Consider the following 27839-nt stretch of genomic DNA (forward strand, 5'->3'; position numbering starts at 1 on the left):
AAAGAAATGCAAACGAGGGTAACACGGTGACATTGGTCAGGTGTCGGAAATAACGATCCGTGTAGAAGGCTCAGAGTCACATAGAGCGGGCAGACACACAGGCTGACGTAGCCTGAAGTATTAGGGAGTGTCAAGTGCGAGAGAAAGTAAAAGGCTTCCAGTAGATAATAGCACCAATCCATCGTAGGAATAACTTTCCGGTAGCAAGAAAGAGCACTGGACTGATATTTCTGCGGGCAACCCCCGTACGACTTCGATGTGTGATATGGCAAGTTATCGTCATCTTGACAAAATAGTCAGTTATTCTTAATCCCTCAGTTCAAGAAAGATACACTCTAATAATTATCTATAGAAGGTAATCAAGAACAGCACACCTGAAGAAGGCAAAGAGTTACGTGGCCGAAATATTGTGCCAGAGCGACGCAAACATCCTTCAGTAGACCCGATTATTCCACATGTCACAAATAAAACAGTTTCTGCGTCAGTCACTTGTTTCTTTTGCCACTACGAATTTCGATGGTCACGTCATCTTCTTCATGGGAAATGGTTTATTTACATGACTGGTGGTGTTGAAGAGTACAGTCGCAGATCAAGGGCATTGTGGATTATTTTGCGTCTTCTGCTAATTATAAAAATTATTTAGAAAAGGCACTTAATAGGTCAAATAACATCAATTTCTGACAATGAATTGCACTTACAAGGACAGAAAAGCTGTAACTGGTGCGCATACTGTTGCCTGATCTATGTTCTCTTCACTGCACGTTACATTTACACTGGCGTTCAAAGATGTTTTACTTATTACAGAAATGTTTTTTCCTTACTTTTACAATGGATACAGAGATACAAAATTAAATGATTTCTACAAAACATTTTTTTTCAAAATATGAAGTGGCTGCACCAGGATAGTGAAAGGTTTACAACTCAGTTATTACGTTATGTAGCTGTATATACATTTTTAAATGTGAATGTGTTGCAGCATTGGATACAAAAATAATGGTGAAATGGATATATACGTGAATGTATTTTCCTTTTGTGTGGAAAAATGTTAATGGGCTGCTCTTAGATGTAGATACGTGTACACTTCAGTTGTTATATTAATTTCTTATTTATAAAAAGATTACAACAGATCATGCACATGTATTGTAGGCTGTACTTAGTGATGGATAAATGAGAATGGTTATGTTGATTGCTGTGCATTGAAACAGTAAATTATAAGCATGCATCAAGTACTTTGGCAAAGCTTTTGAAAAAAGTTAGTTATCTAGAAGTTCACTGCGTTTCCTGTCCACGTGTGAATTTAATATTCTTGTACATTTTGTTGAATGTGTGAAGGATGTATTGATGCTGACGACGACGACGACGACGACGACGACGACGATGATATCCAGCCAGAAAACCCTAAGGTTCTTTGGAGAAAATAACGTCATACAGCTACACAAGGCCCTACAAATAAATTCCATATTGAACTTAAGGTCCTCCTCAAAAATACTAACTTCCTGCTTACTGAAAAGGAAAAGTTCCAGTTTACATGCTTGAATCCAACAGCGTCATGCCTAAGATCCCAATTAAAAACCGATAAAAACAGATGGCTCTACAAGACCTACCTCAAACTCAATAAACTACCATGGGTATAAAATTCTACAGAAACTTGGGAAGATCCTACGGGATAACTTCGTGTTTGACAGTAACAACCCAATAAAAAAATAGTCTCTCATTTGCCAGTGATCTAAAAGACATAAACAATATCAACAAGTGCCAAATGGTATCTTTAGATGCAAAGAATCTATATACGAACATCCCCATTCATAATACTTTAGATATTACTAAACAAAACTTAATAAAATACGAATCTCTGCCCAGTAGAAATCATAAATTCATCAACTTTCTGCAACTGATATTGAAATACAGTTACTTCTCTTTCAATGGAAAAATACACAAGCAAACAAATGAGCTGACTGTGGGTGCCAGCATACCAGGAACTACAGTCGCAATGTTCGTCAGCCACCTAAAGCACAAACTTCTCACAAAAAGGTAACATGCATTCAAAAACGTTCTGTTCTGAAGAAGATACATAGACAATGCATTTATGATCATTGATAGGAAAAACAAAGATGGTGTCTGAAGACATCCTTCAAACTTTCAACAAAATTCACAGGAATATTAAATTCGCATGTCGATAGGAAACAAATAACACAATTAACTTCCTCAATTTATCTGTCTGCAAACAAAATAACAAATGTCTTCCAAATTTACAGGAAACCACTCATATAAACATATATGCTTCCTCCTACCACCCCAACGTGCACAAACTAGCAGCTTACCGCTCAATGATCCCTAGAGCTCTAAAAGTCCCACTGAGTGATGAGAGGCTCCAGTACAAAACAAGAATCATAAAACAAATAGCTGGAGCTAATGGGTATAAACCGACACTGATACACAATTTAGTTTAAAAAAAAGGAAAAAGAAAATCAACAAAATAACCACCGAAAAACAAGTACACAAACAACATGCATCCCCTTCCCTGGTAACATCTCCCAAAAAATTTCCAATATCTTCAAGCAACACAAAATAACAATTGCATACCAAAAAACAATAAAATACGCCCAAGACTTCCTCATAAATTAAAAAAAAACAGTCCAGATAAATTTTCATCCTCTGGCATACATAAAAAATATGTAGTAAATGCGTGGCTCAGTACACTGTCAAATAGACACAACTTAACTACTGAGTCAAAGAACACATCAATGTCTTTTGATACAACACAACACAACAATATGCAATAGCCCCCCATATAAAAGACACAGGACATTGATTTGACACAGTAGAAAGGAGCCTTGAAATTCTACGTACAGTGAACAAAGGACACAGAATGTGTCTATACGAAGAATTATAAATCTATATACACAGAAGATTGGGGAACATCTGCTCAATGACAGTAGTGAAACAGTCTCAACTAACTTCTTGAAAACATTTAACAAAACAAACTATGCTTACAATTTACAGTTCCAGTGCACAGTACTTAATGTAACCACTTCCAATCATCCCTCAATAAGTTCAAACTAAAACACACACACGATCTGTTGTAATCTTTTATACATAAAAAATTAAAGTAATAATCAAAGTGTGCACATATCTATAATCGAGAGCAGTCCATTGACATTTTTCAAAACAAAAGGAAAAGACATTTGTGTCTATAATCATTTAACCATTGTTTTTGTACCTAATTTTGCAGCACATTCACATTAAAAAACGACAACAGAGCTATCTAATATAGTAAATAAATGGGTTGTGCACATATGAAGTATTCTGGTGCACCCCATTCATATATTTAAAAAAGAAAAACATATTTTTATAGGAACGATACCTTCGCTCCTTATTTTGCCACTACGCGTTTCGATGGTTCACACCATCGTCTTCAGTACCTGATGTAAGTCCTCTCCACTGCACATTACATTTACACTGGCGTTTCAAAGACGTTGTTCATGTTACAGATATGTTTGTTTGCATAGCTTACAGAGCTACAGAATTAGTATAGGTACGGCGGAGGGGGTGCCAGCTTAGGGGTTGTCGCGCTCCATCCAGAGAGTTGCTTTTGAGCCGTCACTGAGGTCTTACTCGTATCTGAACGCTCCGCTGAAATGTTCACTTTATGTGGTCATTAAGTGCTTTCAAAGTACAAAAACTTGCAGAGTGCCTGGAACAGCAGTCCAGCAGGGGGTAGGTCGTTCAGCTATTAATACACACCAGTGAACGTGTACGCGAGGAAGTGATTTTCATTGCTCGGTTTCGTTAAACCATGACAAACTTCAGAACAACGACAGAACCGCGTACCGCAATAAAGATCCTGTCTCACCTTCATGGGTAAGAGATTTCGTGCACGGCTAGGTGCTGGTGTGAATAGCCGATATGTCTTCAAACGTACAGCAGTTAAGATAGCAGACTGGTTGAGTACGTATGACAGAATCAAAGTTCATTGTTTCATGTCTGAATGTGTAGGCGAGCGAGTGGAATTGTAGTTTCATTAATAATACACGAGTGGCAGTGCAAAATGAAGTATTTACGATTACTCTGCGTGAAACCGGTATCCAAACTCTAGGCATTTCCAGTATAGGCATATCGTTGTAGAAGTGGCTAGCGTTTCTCAAATTTATCTAAGTAGTAGGGCCTGGTTCATAGTGAAGAATAATATGAACATGAATGGTGTGTGTGCCATCATATGGCGTGGAAGGGAAGACTGATACTGTCATTGTTTGCTCACTGATTCAGAAACAGGTGCCAAGTACTACTTTAACAGCAATCCTTTGCAGATGTAACATGTGTTTTCTTAGAGGACAATGTGCTTCTCAATTACATTTCTGTTATCATGGTAAATCGGTTTTCTTACTTACAACGGACTTTTTCATTTACAAAATTACAGTATTTATTTGTTTCTTCCCACAAGAGATTACAGTGAATACGACAAGAGCAGAAGAGCAGGTCTATCTTCGAAGGCAACATATCTTCGTGAAGTATAAAGTTCGTGGTCTGTGGTGCTGGCGACACTTAACAACGTTAGGTGGCCGTTAGCCCCCTGAAGCGCCTAATTGGTGTAATTTGTTCGGCATCCCTGCTCTCAAGTGACTAACCACTGGCAGTGATACATAGAAACAAAACTCAAAATTATTTTCAATCATATTACACCATTTGGTTTCCCCCCAGGGGTCCACAACTCTTTTGTGGATACGTGCGTAGCGAGCACGGGACCCCCAGCCAACGTGGCCCTCCTTCCTTTCCGGGCTGCATACCTTACTTTCCCGCATCCTTCCCTATCCCCCATCTTCGCCCCCCCCCTCCCCTCACCTCTGGCTATTTCATTCCCTTTCTCACCCTCTGGGAGTATGGTTTGTGCCTACGTCCGGAGACGGACGCTCGTAAATGTAACACATTCTTCGCCTTCTCTGCTTGTCTGTCTTCATCCATCATTTGTCCTTCTCTTTTCCTTACCTCTTCTCTTTCCCCTTTTCTCCGCTGCGGCGTTTGAGACCTCTCTTCATTCCTTTCCCTTTCTTTGTTTTCTTTTTCTCTTTCTTCCTCCCTGTGCGTGTCTGAAGGCCGACCCACGCATTTTTGTGCGTAGCCGGCGACGGGGTAACGCGTAATTCCCCGCCCCAGGTAGACAGGTAGGACATGTATGTACCCCCTGGTAACGACCAGGCCCAGGGAGGGCTGATTACCCGAGCTGATACCTTCCGAAAGTGCCGATTGGTCCCTCCGTCAGTTTGTCGGGAGGTGTGACCTGAGGTGTGAACAATCACCTAAGGTGGGAGTGCCCTCAGAGAGGGCCCCCACAAGGGACGAGCGCGCCATCGGAGACGCCGGTAATCATGTGGGATTCTTCCGCAATGGTTTCCTCACCTTCCACTATGTCTGCTCACAAGCGTAAGTTCACTGAGTCTCAGCCACAGACAGTTTTTCCATCGTTGCCACAGTTCCTTGTTGTTTCTCGGTCTGACGAAGGTCACGACTTCTCCACGGTCAACCCTTTCATTATTCAGAAAGGTGTCGACGCAATTGCAGGTCCTGTAAAGTCTTGTTCCAGATTATGGAATGGCACCTTGTTGTTAGAAACAGTCAGTGCCCTCCAGGCACAAAAATTGCTGCGTACTTCATTGCTCCACACCTTCCCTGCCCGGGTTGAAGCGCACCGCACTTTAAATTCCTCGCGTGGAGTCGTTTATACCCGCTCCCTCGATGGATTGTCTGACGAAGAAATTCAGCACTATCTGTCTGACCAGGGCGTAACGGCTGTTCATAGAGTTATGAAAAGGGTTGACACAAACATCATTCCAACCCGCACTGTCTTCTTGACATTTGAAAAAGGTCAACTCCCATCGAAAATCAAAGCAGGCTATGAGATAATTTCCGTTCGCCCTTACGTCCCAAATCCTACGCGTTGCTATCGGTGTCAGCGGTTCAATCACACGAGCCAGTCCTGTTCCAATACGGCCAAATGTGTTGTGTGGCAAGGATGCCCATGAAGGTTCTTGTCCACCTCCATCCCCTCGCTGCATCAACTGTATGGGTGACCACGCTGCTTCCTTTAGAGATTGCCCCGTTTTGAAAAGCTCATCCAGGAAATCAGTGTGAAGGAAAAGGTGTCGACCTATGCTGCTCGAAAATTATTCGCCAGTCGACAGCCCACCGTGCCTCAGACAGGAAAATACAGCACTGTCCTTGCTTCTCCTCGGCCAACAAAGGAGGCGGCCACGCAGACTTATGACCTCACCTTTAGTGCCACAGTCGTCAGATCGGCCAGCACAAAGATCGCCCGTTCAACCTCACCACTTTCGCCTGCCCACTCTATGGCTCACCCTTCATCGGGTTCTGCTAAATCTCGAGCCCAAAAGTCAGACACCAAGATTTCGAAAAAAGAGCATACTCGTGAAGATTTTTTCCATACCATACAACCATCGGTTCCTCCTCCATCTAAACATCATATTTCCAAGAAGGCTACTAAGAAACCCAGTTCATCTCCTTCTCCGCGAAGGCGTGTCCCTTCTACAGCACCACCTGGCGGAAATCGCCCTCGGCCGTCTTCTGTGTCGCCGAGGCGCACTGCTGGCGGCCGATCAACCGGCCGATCGCTGGTGGCAGGAGCAGCTCCAGAACAACCTATGGATCAGGATCTTGTGCCTTCGGCTGAATGCCATTCCATGCTGTCGGTCGCAAGCTCTGACCAGTCGATGAGTTGACAGCAACCTTGGTCACATTCCGCCATTTTCTGTTCACCCTATGTCCATTATCCACTGGAATATCCGCGGCATTCGAGCCAATCGGGATGAATTGTCGATCCTCTTACGATCCTGCTCGCCGGTCATCTTCTGTCTTCAGGAAACAAAGCTGTGTCCCCATGACCGCTTTGTTCTTCCCCATTTTCAGTCCGTCCGCGATAGCAAGAAGGCAAGCTGGAAATTCTTTATTAGCTCATTTAACATCTTCACTCCCTCCTCGGAAGTTTGGAGTCGGCTTCGACGGTTCTCAGGCGCGCCTAGTTCCTCCCCGGTCTCTGGGCTCACTGTCGCGCATGATACATTAGTGGACCCCGTCGCAATTTCTAACTCATTGGGTCAGCACTTTGCTGAGATTTCGAGCTCTTCAAATTACCCTCCGGCGTTTCTCCCGAAGAAACGCGCAGCGGAAGTGCGATCTCTTGCTTTCTCCTCTCAAAATCGCAAAAGCTACAATACTGTTTTCTCCATGCGGGAACTCCTACATGCACTCTCTTCTTCTCGCTCCTCCGCCCCAGGACCGGATGGTATCCACGTCCAAATGTTCCTGCATTTACCAACCCATGGTCTGCGTTACCTCCTTCGCCTTTATAATCGAATTTGGACTGACAGTACTTTTCCCAGACGATGGCGGGAAGCTATCGTCGTTCCTGTTCCGAAACCTGGAAAGGACAAACATCTCCCCTCTAGCTATCGCCCCATTTCTCTCACGAGTAGTGTATGTAAGGTTTTGGAGCGTTTGGTGAATTGCCGTTTAGCTTGGTGGCTGGAATCCCGAAGTCTTTTAACACCTGCCCAATGCGGATTCCGAAAGCATTGTTTTGCAGTTGACAATCTTGTTGCTCTCTCCACTTATGTCATGAACAATTTTCTCCGGAAACGCCAAACAGTAGCAATATTTTTTGATCTGGAGAGAGCATACGATACCTGTTGGAGGACAGGCATCCTCCGCACACTGTTCTCTTGGGGCTTTCGAGGTCGGCTGCCCCTTTTTTTTTCGCGAATTTATGGCAGAGCGCACGTTTAGAGTGCGGGTGAACAGTACTCTCTCCCGTACTTTCTTCCAAGAAAACGGGATACGCCAGGGCTCCGTGCTGAGTGTTGTACTGTTTGCCACTGCCATAAATCCAATTATGGATTGTCTCCTTCCTGATATCTCGGGCTCCCTCTTTGTGGACGATTTTGCGATCTACTACAGCTCTCAACGGACCAGCCTTCTTGAACGACGTCTTCAAGGATGTCTCGATCGCCTCCACTCTTGGAGCATCGAAACCGGCTTCCGTTTCTCTCCCAGTAAGACCGTTTGTGTTAATTTTTGGCGACGTAAGGAGTTTCTTCCACCCTCCTTACATCTAGGACCTGTCAACCTTCCGTTTTCAGACGTCGCTAAATTCTTGGGTCTTATGTTTGACAGAAAACTGTGCTGGTCCTCCCACGTTTCCTATCTGTCGGCTCGCTGTCTGCGATCCCTTAACACCCTCGGTGTCCTGAATGGTACCTCCTGGGGAGCGGACCGAGTGGTCCTTCTCCGCCTCTATCGCGCTTTAGTGCGCTCGAAATTGGACTATGGAAGCATAGTTTACCCCTCTGCTCGGCCGTCTATTCTTCGGCGTCTCGACTCTATCCACCACCGTGGATTACGTTTAGTGTCTGGAGCTTTTTACACCAGCCCTGTGGAAAGCTTTTATGCTGAGACTGCTGAACCTCCGCTGTCCAATCGGCGAGCAGTCCTTCTGAGTCGTTATGCTAGCCATCTGTCTTTCATGCCTGCTAATCCAGCCCATGACATTTTTTTTCGACGCCTCCTTTGATGTAGGGTATGCAGGCCGCCCCTCCTCCCTACTACTACCACCGGGAGTCCGCTTCCGTCAACTGCTCCATTCTGTTTCCTTCCGTTTTCCTAAAACCTTCTTGACAACTTGGGGTACAGCACCGCCTTGGCTCCGTCCCCGGATCTGCCTGCTCCGTGACCTTTGTCAGTTTCCCAAGGATGGTACCCCTTCACTTGTTTATCGTCGGGCATTTTCTGCTCTATGTGCACAAATGACGGAAGCCACATTTATTGACACTGATGGCTCAAAAACATCGTTTGTTGTAGGGAATGCCTATATTGTTGGCGACACCCCAAATCAATTTCGGCTTCCCGACCAGTGTTCGGTGTATACTGCGGAGCTTTACGCTGTTCTCCAGGCTGTCCACTGCATCCGCCGCCATCAGCGGATACAGTATGTTATCTGCTCAGATTCTCTCAGCTCTCTCCTGTCTCCAAGCTCTTTACCCTGTCCACCCTCTGGTCCACCGGATTCAGGACTGTCTGCGCTTGCTCCACCTGGAGGGCGTCTCGGTGGCGTTCCTCTGGCTCCCGGGACACGTTGGTATATGTGGAAATGAGGCGGCCGATATAGCGGCCAAGGCTGCAGTCTCTCTTCTTCGGCCAGCTATTCAATCGATTCCCTTCGCCGATCTACGGAGCGTTTTATGTCGTCGTGTTGTTCTTTTATGGCACGCACATTGGTCGATACTTCCCCATAATAAATTGCGGGACGTGAAAGGTCTTCCTTGTGCTTGGACCTCTTCCTCCCGAATGCGTCGTCGGGAGGAGGTAATTTTAACTCGACTCCGGATAGGGCAGTGTCTTTTTAGCCATCGACATCTTTTAAGCGGCGATCCTCCCCCACTCTGTCCCCACTGCTCTCAGCTGTGGACGGTAAGACACCTTTTAATTGAGTGCCCCTATTTTACTCCGCTACGCGCCCGTCTACAGCTGTCGCCTGATATATCGTCAATTTTAGCAGATGACACGCGCTCGGTCGATCGCGTTTTCGAGTTTATTAGTGCCAGTGAGATGACGTCAGTCGTTTGAAGCTCTTTTTGGGGACAACCAACCCCTTTCTGTAGTGGATTCTTAAGCTTTCCTTCTGCTTTTAGTTCTCCGATTTTTTAGTTTCGTTCCCATTGCTGCTGGTTTCCATCTTCGTTTTTTACTGTTTCTTAAGCAACGGACCGGGCGCTAATGACCATAGCAGTTTTGCACCCTAAAACCGAAACAAAAAAAAAAAAACATTTGGGTTGGTCACCAAGGTACTCGGGTGGAATAAATCTCAGAGTAACCAGTATCTCCACCGAGTCTACTAACGTCAAAGATCTTTCACATATTTAGCAATATGGGGTGGAGCGCCACCTTGCATATAAGTCGTACCTTCCAGCATGTGTATCTCTTTAACTGCGGCTCATTTTGTACAAGATTCTCATGCGACGTCATTGACATGTTGCTGTCCAGCGCCACGTGCTGGCCAATTTTTGCAGTTGTTTTTGATTTCAGGAAAACCCGTATTATTTCAAGCATGTGTGTCAAGTTTTAGCTGCCTACGTACGTTATTCCCTGAATCGAATGTTAACCGACTTCGGGATCACCCTGTAAATAAATTCATTGAAATGAAATAGCAACACTTCCGAAGGTTGTATAAACAGAACGTAATGAAATTCCTTTCCAAATAACACCTGACTCTCACAGACCAATGCACACCATCTTAATCTTACAATTTCAGCGGGAGGTTCACGAATCGTCGTGTTAAGATGACCGGTGGGGGCCTTAAGCGCAGGAGAGCGCTTTTTTCCTTCTTCCGAGAGGGGCCTGGACGGCCTCATACGTCAGTTACTTAGCAGCGGTAAACTCTCCGATTCGTCAAAGAAAGCACTCGCCCCGAATGTTCTAGAGAAAGCTATGATTAGTATGTAAAAGATCATCTCGGAGACTACACTGGAAATACGTAACAGAATCGGTACTACAGCGCAGGCTGTAACGAAAGTTCTTAGTCTCGAAGGGAGATATTTAATGAGCCCCGAAAGGGGCGAGAACGGATGAGTTTTCAAATCTAAAGTAAGGACACTCTTTTCTACCGCGGATTCGGATTCTCAGAGAAAAAATGCATAATTGCTGTACTTAACATTTTCGTTGCGTGATAGACGGTACTCCAATTGAAAAAATCTATATAGTTTTAAAACAGCTGAGAGACAATATTATCTCAAGAAATACACAGCGGATTAGGATTCCAGAAGGTTAGAACGGCAGTTATTCGAAAAGGTTTAGTAAGAGACTGGTTTTTACAGCAAAAAAAAAAAAAAAATAAAATAAAAATAAAAATATTTCTCCTCAACATCATAAGTAACTGCCCACATAATAGGAATAATTTCTTTTACAGATGACGTGCAACAATGTGTTGATAAAAAGCCTTTGAACTGTTCTAACTACTTTCCAAGGGTGGGGAGGGGGGTGGTTTCTATTTAAGATTTGACACATGACCCCATCCGACTTCTCTGGGGATAGGGCAGGAATTCGAATTTTGGGTCACTGAATGTATCCCTTCGAGACGATCAAACATTGTTTGAATCTTTTTTTTAATCCGATTTGAAGTTTTCCAGATATCTTCAAAAACAAAATTCAGTGCTTCATCCTGTATATGAATATTAACCGACGAATCAGTCAGTAACAGAAGTCGGCTTTTGCAGCAGAAGGTTTTTGGAAGTGGACGGCGAGGTGGAGTGCATGTCTTTCCGTGATTTCAATGGCCTTGTTGAATTCAGGCAAAATTGGTGCAGATTAGAATGCGGTGGATGATAGATTTATAAGTGGGGTAACGGTAGGCTGCAGATCCCAGCAGCGACCTGTTTGTAGCTTTCGTACGTTTTGGCCGTTTTGTTGGATGGTTAAGAAGTGTGCAATCCATGTTAGTTTTCTGCCGAGGGTTAGTACTAAATGTTTTACTGTGTTAGTCACGGGAATGGCTTGGTCGTAGGTGGAGTGATGGAAATATGGACTACGGAAACGCCGAGTGGTTGCGACCAAAGATGTTGGCTTGATTTTTCTCTGGATTTACTTGAGGTTTTCCACGTATCACACTACACGACCAGAAGATTAAAATGGTGTTGGAGCAGACATCGCAGAGTTGGAGGGTATGGGGAGTAGCTCGTTATACGCGACAAAAAGTTTTCATGTAAGGGCATTGCTGCAGCGTATATGCATCATAGGCAGGCTCCGCTGCGGGTACATAAACACCGAAATATAGGCAAGGTATTAGTGTAGCGTACGTGGCTTTCCAACGCGCGTTCGGTAAATGCAGAAACGCGAACTGTAACAACGTTATTACCAAATGCGTCCAAATAGGACGAACGTGTTGTTACTCTTTTCTTGGTCACCGAAGGACAAACACCAGTAGACATCCATCAGCGAATGAAGAATGTGTACGAGGCAGCATATATCAAAAACCACCGATGTGGAATGGTGTTTCAAGTTGCGTGCTGAATGCGATTCGACGCAAGACGCCGATCGACCTCCGATGCCAGCCTCATTGGCAACTCAAATGGGAAACACTCGGGCACCCGCCCACTAGTTACAATCTCTCTCTATGCGATTATCACGCCTCTCGTTCCTTAAGAAAGACCTTGAAGAGTCGACGAGTCGTATCGATCGAGGATGTGCAGTAGGCAGTTACGTGCTTCTTCACGCACCAGGAAACGGTGTTTCACCAAATGGGTATCTTCAATCTTTGGCATCGGTGGCATGACTACCTCAGAGCTCACAGGGAAAATTGGACATTTGTGGTACGTTCTGTGGGACCAAACTGCTGAGGTCATCGGTCCCTAGGCTTACACACTACTTACTCTAACTTAAACTAACTTACGCTAAGGACAACACACACACCCATGCCGAAGGGACGATTCGAATCTCCGACGGAGGGAGCCACGCGAACCATGGCAAGACGCCTTAGACCTCCCGGCTACTTCCCCCACCCCCTCCCCCCAACCCCCCCGTGGCAGCTCGCAGGGCCCTTGCCTTATTGGCAAGTGGACTGTGTAGCCTTCGAACGGAAACTTTTTGATCGCCCCCTCATACGGCTGCAGCCTCCTATTTATGTTACTCCAAGATGGAAACGCACAGGTGCGAAGAAGCCAAACTCGGTGACTAGAATACCAGATCGGTTGGGGGAGGACCGCTACACCACCTTCCGGGCGACGAGCCAAGGACTTCATCGCATGCACAAGGACTTCCGCTCCTCGTGTGCACTGCCACCACACAGCTTCGGCGCCCGCTGTCAGAAGTCTCATGCCGCTTTTCGCGAATTTTTAAGTCACCATCGAAGCCCTCTCTCTTGGACGACCAGTAGTTTCCCCCTGCAGTCGCTGTGGCTTTAATATTGTCAGTTCTGGATCCTATGCTGTGCTGACAAGACGACTATCCAGCAATCGGATATGTATGTTTCATGAAGTTCAGAACTGAATTTCGCAAAGCAGTTCGATGTAATTCTCAAATTTTCAACAAAATCTATTTTGAAGTTTTCCGCCGAACGTCAGGAAGTTTAATTTTACGAATACTTTGTGCCTGTTCTATCCGGCATGACGCGCAATAAATCCACAACCTACAGGGCCGCTCAATATCGGGCGAGAATCTAGGAATCAGCGATTACGGAGGACGTGGGCGCTGGTGGGCACGGGGATCATCCGGGAAGAGTGCCGAGACGGTCCGCGCATTTCTGATAAACACTGTGGTTAAGGCAGCTGCCTATTTCCTGGGTTTGAGTCCCGGTCCGACAGATATTTTCACTCGTCAACGCCGAGGCCACACAAAGTCCCGATAAACCTGATATCATCAGTTCTTTCCCTTTCTGTTCCTCCCCCCACCCCCATTCCATCTCCAATTTACATAAATTAGATTCTCTAAATATAGGTTATTTTGCGCGCTAAGCACTGTGGATTACTCGATAGCGTTGGAGAACAGTCGTCAGGTAATAAAACCATCACTGGTTCCAATCTCACTAGGTCCTTCCTTCATTTTATATTTTCGTTCATTGCGAATACGTACATCACTATAAAATTTATCAGATATATGCTAACTGACACATATATAATCATTAATCTTTAGAAAAATGCACGCAGTCTTGTTTCCAATTACATATCACATGAAAATTATCAGTTCTCACTGCAAATGTAAATTCTTAATTATCGACACATTATAAAAGGTTGTTGATAAATATTGTTTAACTTCATAAAATATACGTCCATTAACTGTCTTTTATAAAATATCGGTGATTAAGAAGTTATATTTTTGCAATGAGAGCTGAAATTTCGTTCGATATCTAATTAGAAATAAAAATACGTGAATTTTTAATGAAAGTAATAAGATACGTGTTAACTAGCATATATTCGATGAATTTTATATTTAAATGATGTAGGTATTCGAACTGAATAAAGGAAATAAAAAACCGGAAAGATGCGAGTAGGATTCGGACACTGAGGGTTCTGTTCAAACTTAGTTACGTATATAGATAATTATAGTAGTAGTAGTAATAGAAGAAGAAGAAGAAGTTAAATATTATTATTATTATTATTATTATTATTATTATTATTATTCCCGCCGGAGTTTCGAGTTCTACCCTGGGCTTGGGTGTGTGTGTTATTCTTAGCATAAGTTAGTTTAAGTAGTGTGTAAGTGTAGGGACCGATGCCTTAGCATTTGAACATTTTTGATCATTATTATTATTATTATTATTATTATTATTATTATTATTATTATAACGTGTGCGTCAGTTGCCTAGTGCAAGTCTTTCAATTGGACGTTACGTCGACGACTTGGATGTCCCTAACGTACCCCAGTTATACAGCCACGGAAAGGGGTAATACAATAAGTTTCCTTTAATTTACGTCTATGGTCACAATCTCTTTTGTTTAACGGATTACCGGTTTCGGTCTTTAATGACCATCATCAGATCGGTTTCATAAAAACAAAGTCCTTCAGAAACAGATCTGATGATGGTCATTAAAGACCGAAACCGGTAATCCGTTAAACAAAAAAGATTGTGACCATAGACGTAAATTACAGGAAACTTATTACATGTACGGGTCAGTGTGTATTTTCGCGACGATGTCGCAGCTTGTGAGGGGTAATATAGTTCAACGTGGAATCTGAACACGCCTTCTCATATCGTTGAGAGGTGAAGGCGAGATTAAAACGAATACTGAAAGATGCGTTGTCCGACCGAGACTCTACCCTGCTAGACCACCATGTTCGACATGCATAAAGATGGTCTAAAGGTTTTGATGAATGAGTTTGCGAATATCGAAACGTGTGACGTGTATCACCGTAATCTTTTCATTGTGTTGAGTTAGAAGCTTAAAATATTTACACCGCAAAAGGACCAAAACAGTTATCAGATATGATTACAAATTAGCAACTTCCGGTGTTTTTCGTTCAGTTGCACTGTGAAATCTTGCTGCCACCTCATGATTCTAGGTCAATGGGAAGTATCCTATAGGTTTTGATTTTGAGTTAGCGTGTATCAAAATATGTGAAATAAACTGCTGAATCTTTTGACTGAATTGAGTTAGAAGCATCACATTTTTTCACCGTCAGGGGCCATAGACCTTAATATGTGACATAAATTTGAACTTGTTACGTATACCACTTTATGAGAAAATGGGTTCTTCACAGAACGACGGACGGACGAGAAAGCAATCCTGTAAGGGTTTCGTTCGTATAAATCGACGTACGGAACAAAAAAGATTTGAACCAGAAATCCATTGATTACCTGGTTACTGAGTGGTCCACGACGCCTGTCGTGAAAAATCGCCTTTGCGTAAGGAATCATATTTCCTCAAGTTCCCCCAAAAAACTGCAAAGTCGATTTTCTCGAGAATTTTGTCGATTTGCATAGAAGTACTTTGGCATGCTGATATTTGAGTTCCGAACTCCACGTACTTCAGTTACATTAAAAAAAAAACCGATTGTCGGGTGGTCTCCTCATAATTTGGAAATTTAGATCTCCGTTTGTAAGCATTGTTGAACTGCTCGCTTCGATCGCTTCTTCAATTGCACGGTCCCACTACGAAGACGTCGACAAGAGAATTTTAGTACTTGTTTCGTCCATATCGCGCCCTGCACTGAGACAATAATCGGCCACTGCAGAGTTCTCGAAACTCGTGCCGTCAGTGGTCGTCGGATATGTGCTCCACGACGTGGCATGTTTGACAGAGAACGGAGACGAATGGTCGTCTTGCCTCACGTCGGCATCGGCGGTGTATATACGAAAACAGGAAGAGAATTGAATCAACAAGGCTAAAATCGTCCTACGTCCGCCAATGAAGCTTAGTTCTCCTACGCTCAGTAGAGGACAATTTTGCTTTCAGAAGTCGTGGCGTTTGAGATTCCTTGTAGCTGCGAAAAGTCACACAATGAGGTGTCAAAAATCACGGAATGCCTCCCAATATAGTGTCAGGCATCTTTTTGCCAGGTGTAGTGTAGCAACTCGACGTGACATCGACTCAACAGGTCGCTGGAAGCCGCCTGTAGAAACAGAGCCTTGCTGGAACTGTAGCCTTCCGTAGTTGCGAGTGTGTTGTCGGTGCATGATTTTGTGCACGAACTGACCTCTCGATATGTGCCATAAATGATCGATGGGATTCACTTCGGGTGACATTGGTGGCCACATCATTCGCTCGAATTGTCCAGAATGTTCTTCAAACGAATCGCGGTGGCCCGGTGACATGGCGCATTGTCATCCGTAAAAACTGCATCTTGTCTGAATGCCCGTGAATGGTCTCTACGTTGCAGAACATATTCATTTCCAGTCAGTAATCGGTTCAGTTGGACTTGATGCATTCTGTGCAAACTGAGCCCACACCTTTATGTAGCAACCACCAGCTTGTAGAGTGCCTTGTTGGAAACCTGGATCCACGGCTTCGTTTGTCTGCGCCACACTCGAAACCTACCATCAACTCTTACCGATAGAAACCGGGTCTCACCTCACCTCACCAGGCCGCAGTTGTCCAGTCGTTTTGGGTCCAACCGATACGGTCGCTAGCCCAGAAGAGGAGCTGTAGGCGATGTTCTGTTGGCAAAAGCACTCGCGTCGCTCGTCTGCTGCCATACCACATTAACGCCAAATTTCGCCCACTGACCTAACGGATACGTTAGTCGTACGTCCCACATAGATTTTTGCTATTATTTCATGCAGTGTTGCTTGTCTGTTAGCACTCACAATTCTAAGCAAACGCCGCTGCTCTCGGTCGTTAAGTGAAGGCCGTCGAAAGCCGCTCTGTCTGTGGTGAGAAGTAATGCCTGAAATGTCGTAATCTCGGCACTCTCTTGACTCTGTGGACCTCGGAATATTGAATTACCTAACGATTTCCGAAATGGAGTGTCCCACGTGACTAGCTACATCTACCACTCCGGGTTCAAAGTCAGTTAATTCTCGTCGTAATCCCGAAGTGACGTTTTAAACCTTTTCACACGAATCACCTGAGTACGAGTGGCAGTTCCTCCAATGCACTGCTCCTTCATAACTCGTGTACGCGATACCACCGCCATCTGTATATGTGCATATCGCTATCCCATGACTTGTCAACTCAGTGTACAACGTGAAACTTCGTCACACATGAGGGTGTCAATCGGCTGCGCTGTAGAATATGGCGGGGGATTCACGACATCAGAAGTTTCGCGAGAGAACGATTTCTACAACTAAAGTGAGAATGTAAAGTGTTGTCATCGACAACGAGGACGCACAGTTGCTCGCACGAAAGCTACAGCGTTTTCAGTACGCCAATCCATCCCCAATGAGTTCGTCTCTGATTCGTGAGAGGGAAAGCAACTAGTATCAAAAGGCGGGGAATACTCTGATTCGTCGGCGAGAAAACAGTGGGAGACTCCACTGGGAAAAGCTATCTGAATCGACGCTCGAATCCGCGGAGTCAATTAATTACTTATATAATTAATGCTCTCGTCGACGTAAACAAATTGTGGACCAAAATGTCTCGTAAAGGAAAGAGAGCGCCCACAGAATTGATCTTGGCTCTGAGCACTATGCGACTTAACTTCTGCGGTCATGAGTCGCCTAGAACTTAGAACTAATTAAACCTAACTAACCTAAGGACATCACACACATCCATGCCCGAGGCAGGATTCGAACCTGCGACCGTAGCGGCCGCGCGGTTCCAGAGAATTGATCTTCAACACCTGTCTGCCGGAATAGCGTTTTATTTTCATCAGATTTCCCGGTATTGTAGCTAGATTGTAGTTACTCGTGAGGAGTTGCAGTCAGTCATTTTGTTTCACTGTCTTTATAAGCCGGGGAATTAGTTAACCCCAAATACTGAAATGCTCGATAATATGGTGTGGTCATAATGAATCTGTAGCTGCACACTGAGGTCCATTGTGGGCTGTAATTGTTGTACGTGGTGAATACGCCAATGCGTTAATGCGGAACCGATTTACACTGGAAAAAATTAGCTCCAGCTCTGGCCACCAGGTGTGAATGTAGTGCTGTACGCTGTTTATACGAAGATATGAAATGCACGCTGTCATCTGACAAGTCATAATGTGAGTGAACAGTATGGCTGTAGAGAAGAGAGACAGTGTGCTGGCAGTGAACCTGTTTCTTGTGGACTGCAGCAGTTTAAATGGTGCAATATCGCCTACTCAAAGGTCTGAGGAGAGGTTTGATATCATTAAATGATTTAAAGAAGATGATAACGAAATTCGATAACACGGGTGAGCTTGGTGTGGCCCCTAGAAGAGGAAGGCGTCCTATCCCGGTGGAAGTCATTGACGAGATTGCTGTTGCTGTAACTGACAATGCATACGTGCCCTGGGTAGTGCTAGTGCTCGTTCAGTGTCATGAGAATTGTCCATTCCGTGGTCAACAGTACGGAAACTTTTGCAGTCTCTTTCACACTGATACCTGTACAACATCCACAAGGTGCAGCAACTGGAACCTCATGGTCCTCAGCAACGTTCTGAATTTTCTCTTCGCTTTTCGACACGAATCGAAATTGATGACATGGGGCCACAAAATATTTTATGGGGTGGTAGGGCACATTTTACACTACATGGTGCAGCGAATCCACACAACTCCCGAATTTGGAATACTGTTAAACCTCGCGTTGTGCATGAAGAGCCATTGCGCTCGGCGAATGTGACTTCGTGGTGTGGATTCAAAAGCACTTCCATTTTCAGTCCGTTCTTCTTTGAAGAGAATACACCTAGATTGCCTCCCAGGTGCACCGTGTCGTCTGCACGTTATCGAGGCATCCTTGTACAGCATGTGATTGTGTGGAAGCCTGTTTCCCTGCCGTATGTGGCAACACCTCATGTCGCTCGCCCAGTGAAAGATCTGCTTAATGCAACCTTCCACGAACGCTTTACCTCCAGAGGTTTCCCAGATGCATGGTCTGCAAGATCACCTGCTCTTTATGCAAGACTTTTGGCTCTTTGGTATCTAAAAGAATGCGTTCACCAAGGCACGGTCAACCTCTGTCTGATTTGAAGGCCAGTACACAGGAACACGTTGTTCAGATTCAAACGGAACTCCTGCGAGAAACTGTTGATTCACGGATGCAGCATCTCCTCGACGTTTCCGCTGTTCATATTGAACAAATTGTGTAAGCGGCAAAGAAAATCAACAATATTCCTTTCCCACTTGGTTGACCTTTCCTGCCACGCCACGCTTCTAATCCATTACATATGGAAACATCTCTATACGTCTTTCCTGCAGTTACGGTGTCAGTTTTGCACCTGAATGCCAAAACTAGAATTAACTTTTTCCAGCGATAATCGGTTTCGCATTAACGCTTTACCATATCTACAAAATTCCACTACCATACAATACTTACAGCCCACACTGTACCTTCGCGAGTAGCTGCACTTGAATTTTAACTATCTGGTAGCTATTTAGTGTCCTGTTGATGGAAGACATTTTCATCGCAAATACTGGTACAGAAAGTGGAGGAGGGATGGTGGATTAGTTACTGACCTCCAGCCTTAGGACGAATGTCTTGGACTGAATTCCGAATCTCTCCGCTGTGTCTCATATAGTGCAGCCGTGTTGGCACTGTTGGTGGTGATGTCTCTCGGACTGAGACATCATGCTCGAAAGCGCCAAGAGGGTGAATGAAGTAAAACGTTCGTCACAAATTTCGCGCAAGTGGAAAGTGCTACTGATGTTATGTTTTCACAGAATAGATTAGTAGTCACGGGCTCGTATTGTTACCCAGTCAACAGGTCTTAACAGTACTAAGAATGAGTACATCTCGTGCAAATATGCTTCTTAAGTGGAACAACATTAACGGAGTAAAAGTAGAGTAAATCTGAACGCCAGTGCTGTTTGTTACATGATCCTTGTGAGAGTCGCCTGTGTCATATCGTATTTTGAAAAGTTCCCACACAGACACTTGTACAATGTCTGTAGTAGGGCACCCTAAACAACACAAGTGCATACACTAGTTATGTGGATTATGACCAGTAAGGAGAAAACGAACCATCACAGATAGCGTTCTAAATGACCGCCAGCAGCGGCAATACAGGCTTCCAGTCTGACATGGAAAGACTGCTGCACGGGTGGTAGCAATTCAGCGGATATGTCCGAGCAGGCTGCAGCAATACGTCATGGCATGTCATCGGGTGTAGATGGTATGTCCTGGTAGACAGCGTCTTTCAGCTTTCGCCACAGAAAAAGTCTACAGGCGTCGAATCCGGGGAACGAGGTAGCTAGGGTCCAGGTCCTCTGCATCCAGTCAAACGATTTGGAAAAAATTCCTGAAAACGTGTTGTGTACTTCGTGCACTAAGGGCTGGACAGTCATCATACAGGCACCACAGGTTTCTCCTAGTCTTCAGGGAAACGTTTTCTAGAATCAGTGGAAGATGGTCCGTTAGGAGGCTGCGATACTTGAGCGGGTTCAGTGTTCCGTCTATTAAAAAAAGCCTTTGAGCTGATGTTTCGCTATCACTACTCTATAGACGCTGATGTTCCACTTGATGAAGCCAACTGGGATTGTCAACAGACCAACAGTGCAAGTTTCAGCGGTTTAACTGGCCCTGGTTGGTAAATGTGGCTTCATCACTTAACAACATACACGATACGTCTGGAGTATCCGTCTTTGTGCCAATGTACAGAAGTTACAACGATTCTCATAATCCTTTCCAGCCAGCTCTTAATGGAGACAGATGTGATAGTGATGAAACTTACGTCAGTCGAAAATGCGTATGACTCGTGCCACTTCCTCGAGCGATTGCACGGGAGCTAACGCGCGGATCAATTCCAACAGCAGCAAGAAAATTAACTTCCCCCCTACTCCGTCGTCACTTCTTTCCGTCTGTTACGTTGTCTAGGTGTTACACTACTACTTTCACGTAACTGGCTGAACAGGTTGATAAATAATTGACGAAATGGTTGACGTCTGTTGGGACATATTGTCGCATACACCGTACAAGAACGAACTGCATTTTTCCTAAACACTCCATTCACCGTGGTCATGTCGGCTTTTACTACCATGTTAATTCCCGCAGTCTATTCAAGGCCTTCTGCTCGCACTGTCACATACTAACGAGTCACAATGCTCTCAAGGAACACGCAAGTACACTATAAGCAAACGTGACCACATCGTTGCCATCCACTAAGCAAATTGAATGGAAAAAAGAAGTGTCGGTGTGGAAACATTTCCAAATACGATATCTTGTAACCGACTCGGACCAGACTCCTGTCACAAACATCACTTATACACTCCTGGAAATTGAAATAAGAACACCGTGAATTCATTGTCCCAGGAAGGGGAAACTTTATTGACACATTCCTGGGGTCAGATACATCACATGATCACACTGACAGAACCACAGGCACATAGACACAGGCAACAGAGCATGCACAATGTCGGCACTAGTACAGTGTATATCCACCTTTCGCAGCAATGCAGGCTGCTATTCTCCCATGGAGACGATCGTAGAGATGCTGGGTGTAGTCCTGTGGAACGGCTTGCCATGCCATTTCCACCTGGCGCCTCAGTTGGACCAGCGTTCGTGCTGGACGTGCAGACCGCGTGAGACGACGCTTCATCCAGTCCCAAACATGCTCAATGGGGGACAGATCCGGAGATCTTGCTGGCCAGGGTAGTTGACTTACACCTTCTAGAGCACGTTGGGTGGCACGGGATACATGCGGACGTGCATTGTCCTGTTGGAACAGCAAGTTCCCTTGCCGGTCTAGGAATGGTAGAACGATGGGTTCGATGACGGTTTGGATGTACCGTGCACTATTCAGTGTCCCCTCGACGATCACCAGTGGTGTACGGCCAGTGTAGCAGATCGCTCCCCACACCATGATGCCGGGTGTTGGCCCTGTGTGCCTCGGTCGTATGCAGTCCTGATTGTGGCGCTCACCTGCACGGCGCCAAACACGCATACGACCATCATTGGCACCAAGGCAGAAGCGACTCTCATCGCTGAAGACGACACGTCTCCATTCGTCCCTCCATTCACGCCTGTCGCGACACCACTGGAGGCGGGCTGCACGATGTTGGGGCGTGAGCGGAAGACGGCCTAACGGTGTGCGGGACCGTAGCCCAGCTTCATGGAGACGGTTGCGAATGGTCCTCGCCGATACCCCAGGAGCAACAGTGTCCCTAATTTGCTGGGAAGTGGCGGTGCGGTCCCCTACGGCACTGCGTAGGATCCTACGGTCTTGGCGTGCATCCGTGCGTCGCTGCGGTCCGGTCCCAGGTCGACGGGCACGTGCACCTTCCGCCGACCACTGGCGACAACATCGATGTACTGTGGAGACCTTACGCCCCACGTGTTGGGCAATTCGGCGGTACGTCCACCCGGCCTCCCGCTTGCCCACTATACGCCCTCGCTCAAAGTCCGTCACCTGCACATACGGTTCACGTCCACGCTGTCGCGGCATGCTACCAGTGTTAAAGACTGCGATGGAGCTCCGTATGCCACGGCAAACTGGCTGACACTGACGGCGGCGGTGCACAAATGCTGCGCAGCTAGCGCCATTCGACGGCCAACACCGCGGTTCCTGGTGTGTCCGCTGTGCCGTGCGTGTGATCATTGGTGGACAGCCCTCTCGCAGTGTCCGGAGCAAGTATGGTGGGTCTGACACACCGGTGTCAATGTGTTCTTTTTTCCATTTCCAGGAGTGTATTCAGATTTACTATACTTTTGGTTTGTTACTGTCAACAGGCATTGCTGTATTTAAGAAAAGTGTATGATTCGACATAAAATACAATTTCTGAGTTTTATTAAAGTCTCTTTATAGGCTAATAAAACGGGCCCCTCACTACCAACCCATTCTGTGAAAACCGCACATCAATAGTACTTCCCACATGCGCAATATTTGCGGTACAAGTATCGGGTGATTAACCATGTATATAAACACCCATTACAGTTTTCTACACACAAGAAGTCCACTTAACATTCAAGTCTCGTAACCACTCTGAAAGGGGTCGTTATGAACAGAAGAAGATCAACCATCCAGATTTGGTTCAGAATTGGTTCAAATGGCTGGGGCTTCTGAGGTCATCAGTCCCCTAGAACTTAGAACTACTTAAACCTAACTAACCTAAGGACATCACACACATCCATGCCCGAGGCAGGATTCGAACCTGCGACCGTAGCGGTCGCGCCGTTCCAGACTGTAGCGACTAGAAACGGTCGGCTAACGCGGCCGGCTCGAGATTTGGTGTCTGAATCTACTTTCTGAAGTATCAGTGGCAATAATCCCATACGATTCTTCCAACCAACAGTCTTAAATCTCACTTAGTACGCGTATAAATCTCCAGTCGTAACACCCTCATCGCTGACCGTTGTTGACACCCAGAAGCACCATCCACAAATGGAAGGCAATTATCTTCAACTCACCTGGACGGAAAGGTGCACCGTATGGAGAGCAAAGTGCACTAATTATAGCACTGCAAGCATTTCATTCCACAGTTTGAGTCCTGCACGATCGGCACATTCTTGCTTCCTCTTTCCTGCCTCGCCTCAGTGTATGTCCACAGCAGCAAGCAACGGATTGCTCTCACGGCCATCCTACATGTATTTGCCTTTCCTTGGGCAGTCGCGTCAGTTACAAAGATGTAAGTGCATGTTTATATTCTATGGGTATTCATTAATCTAACATTGTTAAATGCACTGTGTGTGTGTTCATAGTAGACGTAACGTATTTTAAGTGTATTCAGAGTACCTGATTTCGAAGACTTCTTACCTACGTACATTTCAATATGTTAGTCGAATCACTCGTTTGTGAAACTTTTTACCTATCTTGAACTTCTCTAACTCCTTACTCCTTTCTGTGAAGTGCACACGGCAAATAAATTACCACTCCGGGTTTGCAACTTCGTATTGAGTGTGAATTGCTTGCTTTAGCATAACGAAGGCATACTCTGATCAGCCAGAACATTACGACCACCTAGCTAATAGCCGGTATGTCCACCTTTGGCACGGCTCACAGCGCGACACTTGTGGTATGGAAGCAGAGAGATCTTGATAGGTCGCTGGATGGAGTCACCGCATCTGCGCAACCAAGTCACCCGATTTCCGTAAATTCTGTGCCGTGAGGGGGGAGGGAGGGGGGGTCGAAATACACCGCCCTCAGAAATCTTTTTCGATCTACCAAAGACACACCAAGCATGATTTTACTAGAATTTCCGTGTGAAACAATTGTCGATGGGTGATAATCGTGGAGATGTAATGAGGGGACACGGCGCTGCGGATTTAACGCTTTACGTTGATTTGAAACCGGCGCGCCATGTTAGTTTATCAAAAACATTAGCAGACGATTGCTTCTCGTTCTTAACTTTTGTCATGTGTACGCAGCAGTTGTATTAAATAATAAATGTTACAGTGCCTTCCTCAATAATACATCAGGAACGTATTTGCAGGAAATTCTATGGTTTAAAGTGCCTCTTTGATCCAGTAATACTACGCATTTCGCCTCGTTAACGTAACCTTTTTTGTTATAAGATTCGAATTACCAAGAAGAGAGTTGCGTGATACGAAAAGGCTGTTTTCATAATCCAATGTGTTTAATACGGACTACAAAACCGATTTTCTGCCAATTCCTACTTTCTAAAAGTGCTGTGAGCGATCTTTGTCATGTTTGTTTGGTTTCCAATCTTTCCTTCAATGTTCGATTGATAGGAAATGTAAAATGACAGAAACAAATCCATTACTGTAAAAGTAAATAGCGCGACTAAAATCGATGCATACGAAGGAAAACATTGATTGAAAGAGTCTACTACGAATGAAATGTGTTTCCTTCACATTTCAGACCACAAAAGTAACGATTTGTACACCTGTAAATGACGCAAGCGGGCATTTTCTTTATCGAAACGGTGCTACCAGGTGCTAATTTTTGGGCCTGCTAACATGTCTAACGTCATTACAGCTCTCCTTATTACAGCTCCATGATGATAAATCATTACAGGATATTTTTGTTGCAGTTGGCACTCTTGTAGCTAGGCACATTTTCCACATGTCGGAAAATGAATGTAGTATTACACTTACCAAATAACGTATTCGAGACTTTCGTTTCCAACTTTGTGTACTGACAAAACCAAAATATTAACTTCGATCTTCAAAAACGTTATACTGACTGAGCGACCTATAAATCAGTTCTCAAAACCGCGTGGTTACTACTGCACTGTCTTGTATACATTTTCGACAGCACATATGTTATTCTACGTAACTGAAAAACTCACTGAATGATTTACTACTCAAAGTTGGTGTTTTGTAAGATGTTACATATGTCATGAACATTTAAAAACTGCGTGGAATCTTCGGTCGTAAACTCAGTTTGTAATCTCTTGTGACTTTTACATGAATATAGTTAAGCTGTCGTTTCTGAAAAAATATTGATATTTAATAGTTTCATTACAGAGTTGTTACTGCAAGTGTTTCTCGGCTAACATGATATCGGCGTTTGTATAAAATTTACGTAGTATTGTACAAAAATCTTACGATTATATTGCAGGAGTATTGACAATTTTACAATTTCAGGGATGGTCTTCGAACTCCTAATTTTCATAACAAAACTGGATAATTAGTTGAAAGTTTGTTCGAACAAGAATGTAAACCAAATTAAATATCTTAGAGACGTGGGCGTAAGCATAGGAATACACAAATCAGTAAATATGCAAAATGTAAAAGCAGAGTACACGACTGTAGCAGCAAATAGCTCACTCGATATCGATCAATACAGTAAGTGAAACTTCCTGGCAGATTAAAACTGTGTGCCGGACCGAGACTCGAACTCGGGGCCATTGCCTTTCGCGGGCAGGTGCTCTACGTCTTAACCCAATCACAACTCAAGACCCGTCCTCATTTCATTCTGGAAACATGCCCCAGCCCAAACCTGTGACTATCAAATTTCTTTGTCCAGTATCTTTGTCAAATATCTTTGTCAAAGAAATTTGATGGTGTAATAGGGAACTTTGTCAAATGTCGTCCAATATTTGACCAAATCTAGGGTCTCGCTGTAGATTTGATCAAAGAAGTCGCTTGTCTCCTGTTCACTGCAATGTGACATGTTGCCACGTGGAGCGCTAGCATCGCTGCAGCGTTATGTCCTCTGTAGTGTTTTTATAAACATTGCCGGTAAATACAATTGGTGTGCACCGACAACTACAAAATTAATAGAGATGTATGAAGCTGATGATGCACTTTACAACGGGAGGCACCCTGAATACAAAAATTTATAAACAAGATTGGAGACCTGACCTGACCTGACCTGAACTGACCTAACCTAAGTCTCTCCTGTAGTTAGGAATGTGAGTGTTACAGTGAGCCTGTCTTCTAAAGATACACCAGTTCTTAATTGAGTATTGTGCTTTGTGATATGAGGATACAGTTCACTGAGCACATACAGAAATGTATGCTCATCCATTCTTAAGTAATTGATGTACGACTTGACGTCCTCCACTATAAGCTAACGTAACAAGTTTTGTTGAATGCTTTTATCGTGTCGTCGTAAAACCCACGGCTTCACCCAGGTAAGTTTCCTTTTTTTTTTCCCCGCTTCTCTTCCGCATGTACTCACAGTGCGATTGTGGTACATGCAACTGCTGCGGTTAATAACAAGTTGTTGTTGTCAGCCATCTTGAACTTTGACGAAAAATATGATGACAGTGTAATACCCCTTTTTAGCGCCACGTCAAAGATCTTTGCCAAACATATTTGACGAATATTTGATCACATCGTTGATAAAATCTTTGACAAAGAAATCTGATAGTGTAATACCAGCCTAAGCCATGTTTCCGCAGTATCTTTTCTTCCACCAGTGCTGATCTTGCAAGTTTCGCAGGGAAGGTTCTGTGATGTTTGGAAGGCAGGAGACGAGGTACCGGTGGAAGTAAAACTGCGAAGGCGGATCGTGAGTCGACCTTGGGTAGCTGTGCGGTAGAGCACTTGCCCGCGAGAGCAAAAGCCCCGAGTTCGAGTCTCCGTCCGGCAAACAGTTTTAATCTGATAGAAAGTTTCGTGTCGGCGCACACTCCGCTGCATAGTGAAATTTTCGTCCTGAACACAGTAAGTGTTCCCCTACTCTGCCACGTTATAATAGTGTCCACACTAAATGGCAGTATCCACAGTGGCAAAGTACAGCCGTGTGCATAAATTCGTGTCGATGTTGGCTTACGCAGCGACTGCCCCAGTTTTCACGCGCTTCTAGCAACTGTTGATGGTTAAGAGTTGGGAGCTTAATGATACCAGTTCTGTACGACAGAAAGGGCGAGGAGCACCAGGGCCAGGCAGCTGGTGTGGACGGACAACGCGGATCTGCGCCAGAAGCTGGCGTCCAAGGCGAAGCCGCAGGTGGTGGACACGTGGGTGGACGTGGCCGGCGGCGCCAAGGCGCAGGTGCGGATGTTGCTGCCGCCCGACATGGACACGTCCGGCGCCGAGCAGCGGCCCGCGCTCGTGCACGTGTGAGTAGCCCGTGGCTCTGCGCCGTCACAGCCTGCCACAACTTGCCTTCAAATGCAGCCTCTTCACAGCTGCTGCTATGCTAACACCTCAAGAGGCCAGCCCCTTCCCCTCCCCTCTGCGCCCTCTCTCTCTCACTCTCACACACACACACACACACACACACACACACACGAGAGAGAGAGAGCGCACATTCCACATAAAATTAGTCAATGGTAGGCTTAACCATAACATTCCCAGTCGCAAAATTTCGAAGTAAATTACTGTTATACGTTAAGTTCTATGTGGTTGCAGATGACAAACTGTGAAACAAAGCAACTGCAA

The 27839-nt window shown here is 44.9% G+C and overlaps 1 protein-coding gene across 1 annotated transcript in view; it reads left to right on the forward strand.

Annotated features, from left to right (window-relative positions):
- The window catches only part of LOC126263124 (venom dipeptidyl peptidase 4-like), a 324149-nt gene that overhangs the window by 238233 nt on the left and 58077 nt on the right, over positions 1-27839 (forward strand). Inside the window, exon 12 of the mRNA XM_049960140.1 lies at positions 27316-27517. Within this exon, the coding sequence (XP_049816097.1) occupies positions 27316-27517 (202 nt within the window). The remainder of the gene's footprint in view (positions 1-27315; positions 27518-27839) is intronic.

This window comes from Schistocerca nitens, chromosome 6 (genome assembly GCF_023898315.1).
Source record: "Schistocerca nitens isolate TAMUIC-IGC-003100 chromosome 6, iqSchNite1.1, whole genome shotgun sequence".
Taxonomy (NCBI): Eukaryota; Metazoa; Arthropoda; class Insecta; order Orthoptera; family Acrididae; genus Schistocerca; species Schistocerca nitens.